Consider the following 12,666-nt stretch of genomic DNA (forward strand, 5'->3'; position numbering starts at 1 on the left):
ACAAAGACCAGGATAAAGTTGAAGACTGGAAAAGCAAATAAAACAAGACAAAGATGAGTTAGCGAGGAGGTATGGAAACAATTTTCAACCTTGAAAACATGAAAGGGTTCAAATTGGATATTTTTAGACTTATCTTTCAACTGATTCTTCATAATCTTGAGATCTATTAGGGGGGTTCACAATTGAATTTTTTAGAACCTTGGAGGTCAATTTAAGGCCTTTATGAACATAATTTTAAAATTTTGGCAAGATGTCCATGTGAAGCCCCACCTCCTGCTGGGTTTCACAAACTAAGATGTAGACATGTCACAGATAAATATGTAGTCTGTGCTCCCTTCCACTTCCTAGCCGGCAGAGATCCACCTTCATCCATCTCTCCTGGCTAGGTAAGCCTCTCCCTTTTCCTTCTTTTCTGTTCTGATCCCTTTTCACTTCTTCCCTTCTTAGATCTAGTTGTACTCACGGAGAGATCCACCTTCATCCATCTCTCCTGGCTAGCCCCTTTTCCATCATTGAAATACAGCCCGTGAACTAGAAGCACTCCCGAGCCTTGAGCTTCGCCCCTCCTGTGCCCACTCGCTACGGACAGTGAAGGACTCCCAACTGGAGTCCTTACAGTCCAGAAAAAGGTGTGACTGATCAATCAGTGCAATTTATCAACTTTTTCAAAATATGTTCACAAACAGGTTAAAATGGGTCCTAAAGTTTTACAAATTTCAATTGTGAACCCCCCTATTGATTAATCATGTTGTAATTTGACCAGTATGAAAATATTTCTCCCAACAATTTGATTGATTGCCTCTCGGCTACATAATTTGAGGATTGAATTAAATTGATACATATTGTGAAAAACTGAAATAGCGAAGAGGAGATGGGGACACGGAGTTCGGCATTCCTTCCTTCGGGCACCAACAGTAATCCAAGTTTATTAAAGCCTCTGAATCACAAAACAAAAATTCAAGGGTTTCCCCTACAAATCTCCAAAAATCACAAAAAAAAAATCAAGGGTTTCCCCCTACAACTTCCAGAAAAAAAAAAACAGGAAGGGTTTCCCCTCTACAACTGCCAAAATAAAGTAAAAAAAAAAACAATATTAAAAAACCCCCAAAATAGAACAATAATCTGCACCCAGCCACCTAACATCAGCAAGCTGATGCACCGTGGCCCACCATCCATCCCTGTCTAGCAGGGTTAAAAAATGGTGAGAGGATGACCCCCAGCGCGCCGCATTGAAGGCATTATGCAAAGGGGGGCCAACAAGTTTAACCCCTCAAACTGTGCAAGTGCAACAGCGGAGGGGGTGAGGACAAACCGCACGCTGGAATTACAGCGGCAGAGGATGCCCTGGGGATTAATCGAACCCACATTAAGGACTGGCTTTTATATTCAACTCAATGCCTGGTTAGCCTCTGCCTTCCCCTCAACTCCACTTATGCTTGACAACCATCTGCAACCGCCCCACCGCTCTGTATCGTGGCACTGACTACATGTATATATGTACATCAAATCCTGACAGCAGATTGTGAAATTTGAATGTGCAGCTTACTCACTCGTCATCATCTCTACAAGACCCTTGGTCCAATGGTACTGCATCAGCCATTGCAGCCAGTTGTCTCTTCAGCCTCCCACATCCCGGATCTGGTGCGCAACTCATGCTACCCCCTTCAACTTTTGCCCGCAGCTTGCGCAGCTGGAATCCGCGTATGTAGATACATACACACGGCACAAGGTCTGCAGGACCCCCAAACCCGCCACCACCGCCACCGCCTCCTCAGAGCGTTTCTTCCGAACAACACCACAGCCAATAACACTCCACCCTCAAGGATGTCCCTGGTACAAGTCATCGCTGCACATCGAGAACAGTGAGAACCACATGAAGGTGAGCATATACATGTTCCACTGAAGCGGGCGGAGAGAGGAAGACTGAAGCAACAACACAGTTTCTGTCAACAGAAGTTTGTAAGGATGACATCGAATACGAAGACGGCGATCACAAGCCACCAACAGTACCATTTGGCGGGACTGACGGAGCGCGAGGTCGATCCAGAGCCATTGGTTGGTCTCCAAGTGCTGGTTCGAAAAGGCGCACCACTCGGGCCTTGTGGCGCAGCCGGAGGCGATGTGCGTGTCAACAGCTGGGCTGACGGGGACGCCGTCGGGGCGCTTGATGCTGATCAAGAAGTTCATCCGGGACCGCTTCGTGTTCTTCAGCAACTACGACTCGCGCAAGGCGGGCGAGCTGGTCGCCAACCCATGAAGGTCATCATCTGCGGAGTTAGATGGCAGGACCTCCGACCATCAAGCCCAAGATTGTCTCCGCCGCCGAACAGTTTGACGACCAAGCAACCGTCCCGAAAGGCGACGCCATGGCCAAGGGCTACTTCCACTCCTATCAGACCAACCCATCTTAATGGAAAATTGCCATCCAACCCGGCTACCGGACGGTCCATATTGGCCGCACCTCCAACCCGCTGCCCATCTCGATCCCCAACGTTTTCGCCCGCAGACCCTGTCAGAGCCACCCCACACCAACAGCAGCAGCAGCAGCCACTCAGTGAGCTTTTTCGCAAATTTGAGCCCTCCTCGTCCCCGGAGGCCACTGACACACTCATCTCCAAGACTAACACCATCCGCACCAAATATCACAGTCACATGCATGCTATCAAGTCACATCAACTCCACTCAGCCACAATTGTGGTCCGTCACCCTCGTCATCCCTGTCTGGAGTCGGCCCAATCCTGCTCAACCAAAGCCGGCTCGCCGAGATCCCTGAGCTCCCACGTCTCCTCCCTGCCCCATGAAGTTCTCATGTCCCTGGCCGAGAGCCGCGGGGTCCACGCCTCTTTCCTGCCTGAGTCAGGCAGCCAGCTCGCCGTCCTCGCCGGCTACTTCCTTCTCGCAAAACCGTCCCTCTCACTCTCAAGACTTGCCAACTTCAAAGTGCTGCATGGTTGAGAAAATCATGACTTCAACCTTGTAAGCAAAGACAAGCTTGATTGCTTCGCGCTGGATCTTGGATTGATGATCCTCACTGATGATTTCATTTGGACAGAAATCATCGTCTGGCGGGCTATCTTCGGGCACGGCGGCCATTGGCATGAGTGATGAGTGTCTCTTGACCTGAAAGTTTAGCTCCCAGAACTTGCGGTCTCCAGAGAAGTGGGAAGGCTCTGGGGAGATGAGAGGGGAAGTAATCCAGCTGGTTGAGGCTTCTTGGTAAGCCCCCGGACCATGGAAATTGAGGCTAAGGTATTGCGCCTGCTGTCAAGGAACAAGTGCGCAGATTGAGCTTGGATGGGCGCGAGAATTGATAAAGGATGAGCTGGAAGCTATTTAAGCTGGACATGTTAATTATTTTTTTGATTGGTGTGCTGTTGCTGTGAGTTACCTCAAGCATTGTGGGTTGCATTGAGCTCATCTATTCATCTCTAACCTTATCCAGAGTAAGATCCTTCAACAAATTACATCCACAACATCACCCAGCATCCCCACTATCATCAACATCTCTCCACACCTCATTATCTTTCTCCACCAGCTTATCTTCCTCCACCAGATCAGATTTCCTTACATATTTAATCTGGTGTATATTCCCATGGATAGATTACAAGAACAGGTTTTTTTGTCTAGATCTTGCTGTATTCAATGAGCCAACTGCCATTAGTCAGGGTGGACTCAACACCTACTGAAGGGACATGATGAAAGGAATTCCTGAACTGAATTGTGTTCTCTGATCACTATCACCCAATCAAGGCATATATATGCAATGCTTAGTCACAACAAACTACATCTTGTTTTACTGTTAACTTGCTCATATAAAATTTGAAGAGTTGTTTTGTGCTTTGTTTCTTTCAATAGCTGACCAGGTCACCTGTTTTGTTGGTTATAATGCTTTCAGTGATCAAGTTGTGAAATGAAACTCCCTAACCAGCTATCCAAATCAATGGCTTAATGATTCCAATTGAGCACCTTTTGATCACATTTCAATTCATAGAGAACAGTCTCCTTTTGGTTATTTTTCACATGTTGCAATGAATCAGGTGTGCAACAGCAGAACACCGTGATGATAAGTTTGTGGAATGATTATTGATTCACTGCATAAACAGATAGTAAAAAGAAACAAGAGAGGAGAGAAAAAAGATGTGAAAATACTGACCTGGAACAGCAGATCACCATCATGATAGGTTTGTGGGAGGATGAGGAAAACACCTCCCACATCTGCTGCTCCAGATGACTACACTACAAGCTGTGACAAGTTGTGATATCTGAGAGACAGGTTGGAGAGCAGACACACACACACTGAGAGAGGAAAAGAAAACAACACCTCAACATCAGGGAATTAGTAGTCTGACTCCCAAACAAAATTGATGAATTCAAATTCCAACTCCCACAAAACCCCTGGGGACTGGGTACAGACATCAAGATATGGTCCTCCCAACGTGTTATGACTGTAGCGTGGGCTTCCATGTACATACCTTACAATACATTTTACATACAGCACTCTCAAGGTTTGAGACCTGGAGATCCAGGCTGCTTCCTTATCCTGCAATCTAACATCTTGGATCCAGAAACCCCAGAACCCCGCTCCTCAGATCACATCTTCCTCTCCTAAATACTTGACCATAACACAATGTATGTTACTCTTGGAAGTCAGAGATTCCATTTTTGGGATTCAATTAGTCAAGCCCGCAAATTCAATTGTGAACCCCCCTCAAGGTAGATACTCAGGCCAAATTTTGCAGCATCATTATTAATTTATTACACAATAAATAAATGTGGCATGTGACTTGACAATATATGAATTTGAAACATCATTTTTTGGCCTGATATTTTGGAATGAAACTGTCAAGGTTTATCATGGTTTCCTTACAAAATATTAACCAAAAGAAATATCTTTTACAATATGTAATTTTAGGTTCTTTTTAATAGTACGCAATATGTATCACACTGCCAAACATGGCCTTAAATGTATTCATTTTTATGTATTGGTTTTTCAAAACACATAAAATCAACCTTGATGATAGATATCTCAAAACATGCTATACATTCAGAATTCAAAAACATGAAGTACTGCCACAGAAAAAAAGAGTTGAGCTTTGCACGTGAGCTCTGCAGCGGCGGAGCCGCCTTGTCCTCTAGTCAGTTTCCAAATTTTTGTTTACCTTTTGTTGTTTTTGTTGTTGTCTTGCAAATTGCTACCATGCTTTTGGTTTTCTCAATATACTGAGGAAAATCATAGAACCGGTTGGACGAGGCTCGTTTGAGCCAGGGAAAGCATCCAATATCCAAGACTACCCAGCGACTGTCCTGGTCCACCACCAGAAATCCCTGAACAAGTTTAGCCACCTCCATCTTCTCCTCCGCCTCCCTCCCACTCTTGTCTGCCGCCGTGACCACCAACGCACCTGGGAACTCAAACTGAACCGTCATGATCTTGAGCCAAAGCCGCGGCTCAAAGTCTTCCTCGAACAGCAAATGACCCTGCAGCAGCCATTACAGCACGCAGCCTAGCACCCAGATGTCCAGGGAGGGAGACGCCAGAGGGTCTCCGACCGCAGCTGCTCCGGTGGCGTGTACGCTAACAAGCCCGCAGAGGTTGGGAACATGTTTAGCAAGCAGAGAGGCTCCTCTTCTGCTCGAATGCTAAGCTCGTCCTCGCCCTCAGCCTCCTTGACGGGCTGGGATACGAAGACGGAGTTGTTGAGCTCTGGGGGCAGCTGAGAGCGGGTGTTGTGAGAGGAGAGAATCCAGATCATCTACCTCGAGTGGATAACGTCTGCCGGCTGGTCTTGGATGTAGCGGATAATCTGGTTGGCGAACTGGTCAAGCTGCTCGAGCCTGGAGTAAAGAGCGACGGAGTTTCTGAGGGTGTGGTCGCCAGAAAATGGGGGTATAGGGCTGGGTGAAGGTGGCTGCTGGCATGGAGGGTGTTGAGGAGGGCTCGGATGCGCGTTCCACCAGGCCAGGACCAGCTAGAAAAAAAAACAAGGAGTGTGAATTGCGGTGGGGAAGGGGGTGAAGTGCGGCCTGAAAGAATGTTATACAGACGGATTGATTTGGTTGGGAGGTGCATGCCTGTAGCGAAGCGTGGGTTGCATCTAAATTGGTCGTACAGTTTGTTTGTTGGTTGGCGGCGCCGCGCAGGGACAGGCTGTTGTATGTAGATGTGGAAACAAAAAAAAGCCAAGATTATGTTAGTGTATCACGGGAAAACTTCAGTTACAAGCCGTGCACTGGAGGGGAAAACCAGTGGTAGGTGGAGGGAAGCTGGTTGTGGTGACAGTTGCAGTGGCGAGCGATACTGACCAGAAAATGGAGACAGTTGTTATATGGTGAGCGGTGGCGGGTGATTAGAGAACAGTCATGGCAGAGCAGTAGGGACAAGCGTGGCTGGTGGGCAGGGGTTGGAGGAAGCGCCGGAGAGCCTGCTTTGAAGGTTGGATTGGTTTTGCTGTGCAAAGAGTTGCGGCGCGGAGTACATATAATCCATTTCTCAGCTGGTCATTCGCCAGTGGAGAGAGGCGGAAGAACCGCCTCACCTCTTAGAGTAATTTCCTCTCTAAATTTTAGCGCCTTAACTTAGGGCGCTTGGATAAACCCGGGAGCTATCACGATAGGTCCCCAAGTTCACCCGGTACGGGCTGAGGGGAGTAGTTTCTTTTCCCTTCCCTTTCTCCCTTTGCCTTGTGCTTACGCGTCAGGGTCAGGAGTCCTTCTTCTAGGAAGGGAAGGGATGGTTTTCCTTTGGAGGAAGAGTTCATGACTCTCTCCTAGAAACTTTGACTCAAAAGAGATTGGGATCTCTGGCCTTAGCGCAGAGATCTCTCCCAAAGGTAGGAGCCCACTCCCGTAACTCAGATTTGTCTGAGCCTGGCTTCGTGCCTCTGTCTCTCCCTCAGCGGCTGTATCACCCATTTCTGCTTTCCTATTCCTAGGTCGGTATTTTCATTTCATCCTAATGATCTACTTGTATGATTAGTTCTTCTAGATCGCGTGGAACCGTAATGTAAATTTGATCTATGGTTCTATGGCCTTCTTGGATTCCTCTGGATAGTGCGTCGGCGCGGTTTTCCGCTGACACAACTCTTTTTGCCACTAGATTAATCTGATGTTTGATTAGCATCTTTTGGATAATCTTCCATTCTGCGTTTACAAATCTGTCTCCCGACTTCCTTTTGGTGATCACGGACTCGGTTGTTGAGTTGTCTGTCCAGACAATGAAAGTCTTGCTCTTCTTGGCGCCGATCTTGATTAGCATCATTAGTCCCAGTCGGACCGCTATTGTTTCTAGCCTTGCAATACGCTCTTCTTCAGAGTTTTCCACTAATCCTCTTCCCAGCTTCTTTATTGAATGGAGACGGAATTGGGCCCATTTGCGGCCAATAAGCACGCCTATGCCGAAGCTAGTGGACGCATCCCCCACCCACCCAATCTCTGTCGGATCGGGATTTGCTATCAATCTTGTTGATTTGAAGTTTCCTAGGGTGTATAGCCATTCATGCAGGTCTTCGTTGACGTCGTCCGGGACCGGTCGATATGACCGCCTGTCTATCCACTCCATCATCCACTTGTAGAGGCTGCAGAGGTAGCAGCGCAACTGGGGGAGTACGTACGAGACGTGGTTGAGGCGGCCCACCAGGATTTCGACTTCGCTATATCTAAATGTTGCTCCCAGTTCGAGAAAAACTTGGATCTGTGTGATTCGTTTTGCTAATTATCCTCGGGCAGGCGGACTGTCTTTTGGAATCCATTACAAATGAATCCCACGTACTTCTGTTCTTGGAGGAACGGGGAGAACTTCTCTTTATTCGTCTTCACTCCTAGCTCTGTTGCCCGCTTTACTATGTCTTCCATCTGCACATTGGATCGAGTGCTCTTCACAAACATGTTGTCGTCGACCCATCGGAAGATGGTCATCACGTCAAACTCCTTCAACATCAACTGTTTCCATGCATCGGCCGGTCGCCCAAATGAGCCGCATCCCGCAACGCCTCCAAACGAAATTCTTGTATCCAGAATCATCTGGTTGTCGAAGTTTCTAGTCATCAGAAAGGGCCACTGGTCCGGTGCCGTTGGGATCTGGCGGTAAGCCTTCTCCCAGTCGAATATCGCGAGAAGTACCGGTTCTTTGAGCTCTTGGATGAATTTTGCTACAACGTTGAAGTCATCCCATGTTGTCAAGAAGTCTTCTGAATCGACAAAAGAATTTACTGAGGGGATTCCTTGACGTCCATGCGGGAATGACAGGTCATTAATCGGCCAGAGAGAGCCGTCACCGTTAATCACAGCTCCTAAGGGGCTGGTTCGGAAGAAAGGGAAGTGCCGTAGCACTTCTTCTGGGCTGAAGGGGCCAAACATTCTTCCGGCATCAATTTCCTTCCTTATTGAGTCCTCAATTTTGGCTCGCGCCTGGAGGGCAGACTCGTGATTTGGCGGGGAGTAAAAGCCGTCTAGAGTTTTGATCGTGTGGTTAGGAATACCCTGATCAAACCCCCTGGTGAAGCCTTCTAGCACGTCTGCAAATTGTGGTAAGAGCTCCCACTTGCGGAGCGCCTTTTCCCACTCTTCCAAGTTCATCTCACAGCTTACTTTTGTTGGCCACCTATTTGCGGAGGGTTCCTTGATTTCCTTGCTTTCAGTTTTCCTCACTATCTTACAAGACTCGGGTGGCACAATGTGGCTTGGTGTGTTGTTACGCATCTGGCTATGGATTGCGGACATACAAGCATGAAACTTATTAGATGACTATTCTAACCAGAAGAAAATATACACAGGTATTGGGTATGTTCTATGCTTCGGGGTTACGTTCCCGCCCGTTGGAAAAAAAGAGGGGGGGGGGGGGGTTGAGCTTCCTGGTAGGTTGCTCACACCCGGACCTCAACAACAAAATTTGGGGGGTATAGGGCTAGACAACGAAGATGGTGTCAACGAAGCGCCTTACTAAAAGTTTCTTCCTCTCTCCTTTCCGCCCGCTCGATCCCCGCCCCGATTGCCTCCTCTGTCGCCACCCCGGTCGTTGTATCCTCCATCCCAGCGGTTGCCTTTGTATCCATGGGACCGCGCCTGCCGTCCGGACCCTTGCCCTCGCTCCGGGGGGGACTGGCCTCGTTGGTTGTTCTGGTTCTTGCTGGTTGATTGGTGATTGCCCCCGTTTCCTTTCGTGTTCGTGTTACCAGACCCATTCTTGGCTTTTGTTGGATCTTGACCGGTTACTGGGTCCCAAGTCCTCCTAGGACCCCCCTTTGCATAGGGGTCCTCGGGGAAATCGATCTCTTCGAATTTCCTGGTCCTTGCGATAATCTTTTGCGCGATTTCTTCATTGAGCACCGAGATGTTGCTGATCAAAATCTGCCCGTCTGGCATGATGACCCGATGCGCGAAGGCGTTCATCCGTACGTTTATGTCGTAGCGGAGGCCTGTCATAAACCCATGTTGGGTCACCAGTCGATCGCAATGCCTCTTGTGGGCCAAGAGCCACCCGGCGAACTTTGGGTAGTTGCAAACCCTGATCAAGGCAGCGTGAAATCCTTGATGATTGATTGAACACTCTGCGTATGTTTGGGTGTACTTGCATGGGTAAGGGTACCCCGTGTAGCGGTATTGATCGGTGTTGCTATCATCCGCTTTCAACTGTTTTTTGGCGTAGTGTATGATTGCCTTATCCTGCCAGACCTCATTGAAGATGGTCAACGGCAACGGACTCCTGAGCTCTCGAAGGTTCCTTTCAAAGAATGGGGTGAATCCCACATCATGACTGGCCGGTCTTGCTGCGTCGTCGAAGATAATCCCCCCTGGCATCGTGTCCGCTGGTCCAATGGATGGTAGGGGGCCCCACGCCCGGTCGTCTGCCTGGTTGAAGGTGGGTACTCTCAAGAGCTGACTGCTTGTAGTGGTGGGGGTTAGTGGCTTGGTTGGTTGCGGCCTTTCTGTGGTTTTAGCGGGGTTGGTTCCCGGCTTACCAAGACCTTCAGCGATGTTGAAGAACCTTGCTGCCCAATTGAGATCGCCGGCGTCCTCCGCTGCAAGAGCCCGGTCGATCATTTGGACCATCCGTTCTTTGATCCTGGTCTCGGTCTCCATTTGGCCTGGTGGGGTTAACATCTCTACCTCGTCGGTATCAATGAGGCTTGTGGCTAGGAGTTTGTGGCAACAGCGCAGGAGTTAGATTCGCTCAACGGAGCTTCCTTGGACCTTGGATTTTGGTCACATACCAGGGTTGTAGCCCTTTGGTTTATCTCCTAACACGGATCTGTAGCGGTCTGCGACGGCAGTTCCCTCGTTCGCTGAGCCACTGCTCTTGGTCGACGGACCTTCCATAGGAGTTAGTCGATCCCCGCCCGTGGGGGTCGGCTCCGCTGGTGCTTTTGATGACAACCTGGTTTTGCGGTCCGACACCGGGATCGTCTTCTTAGGGGCTTTGTTCTTCTCCTTGCTTCCTCCTCCGGTCTCTTCTGGGCGACTTTGTTGCTCGGGTTGAGACTGGGCTGGCACTGGTTGCTGTTCTTGGCCAGGTTCTGTCGGCGTCCTCCCCGTCATTGCTGATCTGGCGTAGTTGGTTAAGTCTGTGAGCCTATTTGACATCCTTTTCGTATCTGTAGCCTGTCAAGGGAGAGATATTCGGAAAGAAAAAGGGCGAAAATTAATCCTTGGAGGAGCTGTCGGCCTGGTGATTGGTTTGTCGAAGGTGGTGTTTGGAGCCGGACAAACTAGGTTGTGCGTGGCCGGGAGTACCTCCGGTATGACCCGCCTTGTGGGTTGCAGGCCGCAGCCGCAGTGCCCTCCAGGTGTCCCTTGCGGCGCTGCGCAGCTTCACCACGCCTTGAAGGTGCTGTGCTGCTAGCGCGCCGGGTGGAGCTCATTAGGCGCCGCTTCATGGATCAGGCCCACATCCGCTGCGCTCCTGTAAACTAACAGGACGGTAAGGTTTCCTTTGTCTTTCAGCTGGTGCGATCTGGCATGCTGTAATTCCAGCTGCCATTGACCCCCAACCTCCCCCAACCCCTCCGCTGTTGCACATGCACAGTTTGAGGGGCAAAGAGTGGGCCCCCCACTGGTCACAGCCTTTGCTGCGGGCCGGGGGCCTTCACGTCCATCCTTTTTGACCCGTGCGCTTGACGCGGGCTGGGGGGTGATCCTGTGGACACAGCACTTTTGCTAATAAAGGCATTATGCAAAGGGGGGCTACCGAGTAGAGCCCCTCAAACTGTGCAAGTGCAACAGCGGAGGGGGTTGAGGACAAACCGCACGCTGGAATTACAGCGGCAGAGGATGCCTGGGGCAAACAATACTACTCATCAGGCTTCATTAAATAGCCATTCAGACACAACAAACCTGCCCGACTTCTCCCCTCCAGCTCGACGCCTCGACCCTGGTACCCAGTTTCAACCATTAGGCCGTCACCAAGCTCCCTACACACAACAATGTTGTGCCACGATGGCCATTGCAGGCAAAAGCACTCAATACATATGTAAGCATGAGCACAACAATGAACTCCTCCCAACTGTTGCATAACCTGACCAGACTATACTATTCTCTGACCACTGCTAGGCGGCGCCCTCGCCATTGGATGATCTCCCTGGGCGCTTTCGTTGCTCTCGCCAGGCTGGGGTGGTCAATCAACAAGTACTAACTCGGCGCCGAGGTAGCTTCAGTGGCTTGTTTGTTGTCTGGTCCTTCAATCTTCCACAATTGCTATGTGTATTATGGCTGACTTGATTTCTCTCATCCAACAGCTGTCTCGGCGACACAATGGTGGCGACCTCGATATTTTTTTGCGCCATTGTCGTTTTCTCTGGACCCGCCCGTCTGCCTCTGCCCCTCTATTGGGCCGCCTCCGCCCGTCTGCCCCTCAAACCATCTCTGGTTATCCGTCCGCGGGACTTCTTAGTCCCAAACCCACTCCGGCCCCGTTTCCGCAAGACTTCTTAGCCGTAGTATCTGTTCGACTCCGTTCCGCAAGGCTTCTTAGTCTCGAGATCCGTTCCAACTCCGTTCCGCGAGGTTCTAACCTCAATAATCCGTTCTACCTCCGGTCCTATCTGCCTATCACCTAACTCCGTTTGGTAGAGACTTCTCAGTCTTATTCTACCCCGACCCCCTCCCTAGCATCTCATTCTCCAGCCAACCGGCTCCTCCGGCTCATCTGGTATTCCTGCTCAAAGAAATCCCAACTACACACAGGATGCAGCGAGAAAAACAGGAGCGATTCTCTGACCAAAGTGCTGGATACCACGAGGCGCGCATCAGAAATCTAGAAGCGGTGGTGCGCTTACTTTTAGCTCAACAAGGACTGGCCAGCTCCCCTTGGTCCCCTCTAGTACTTTCCAATACTCGATTCAGAGGGGCCTTGTACCGCTTTTATCCAGGACATCGGTGGACTCTTTGGAGTAAAAATCGCGAGACGGGAGGCTTAAACGACGCACTCATGCGGACACTCCGCCTAGTCAATCTTCATCGAGCAGGCCGTTCAGAATTGTGAGCTCCATGGATGACCCCGGCTCATCCAAGTCACCACCGCTGTGGTGGCCCCTCCCGTGGCCAGCTAGTCAGGATCATCGCCGCCGCTGGGATTGTCATCAAGAGTCCAGTTTCAGTTTCATTCCTCAAGTCTCAAGAAACATCAAGATCCTCAAGACCCTCACAAATTCATCCTCCCCCCCATCTTTCCTC

The 12,666-nt window shown here is 49.8% G+C and overlaps 2 protein-coding genes across 2 annotated transcripts; one reads left to right on the forward strand and one right to left on the reverse strand.

Moving 5' to 3' along the window:
- Positions 1-1,581: 1,581 nt before the first annotated feature.
- PtA15_1A446 (uncharacterized protein) lies at positions 1,582-2,411 on the forward strand (the record flags this gene model as incomplete). The annotated part of the gene is made up of 5 exons (XM_053165475.1): positions 1,582-1,641; positions 1,730-1,879; positions 1,954-2,121; positions 2,180-2,242; positions 2,304-2,411. The coding sequence occupies 5 exons, from the start codon at positions 1,582-1,584 to the stop codon at positions 2,409-2,411; spliced, it is 549 nt and encodes a 182-aa protein (XP_053016663.1).
- A 3,093-nt stretch (positions 2,412-5,504) lies between these two features.
- On the reverse strand, positions 5,505-6,758 carry PtA15_1A447 (uncharacterized protein; the record flags this gene model as incomplete). The annotated part of the gene is made up of 3 exons (XM_053165476.1): positions 5,505-5,704; positions 5,758-5,937; positions 6,692-6,758. 3 exons carry the CDS (start codon positions 6,756-6,758, stop codon positions 5,505-5,507), a joined length of 447 nt encoding a protein of 148 aa, XP_053016664.1.
- Between the last annotated feature and the right edge of the window lie 5,908 nt (positions 6,759-12,666).

Source organism: Puccinia triticina, chromosome 1A (assembly GCF_026914185.1).
Source record: "Puccinia triticina chromosome 1A, complete sequence".
NCBI lineage: Eukaryota > Fungi > Basidiomycota > Pucciniomycetes > Pucciniales > Pucciniaceae > Puccinia > Puccinia triticina.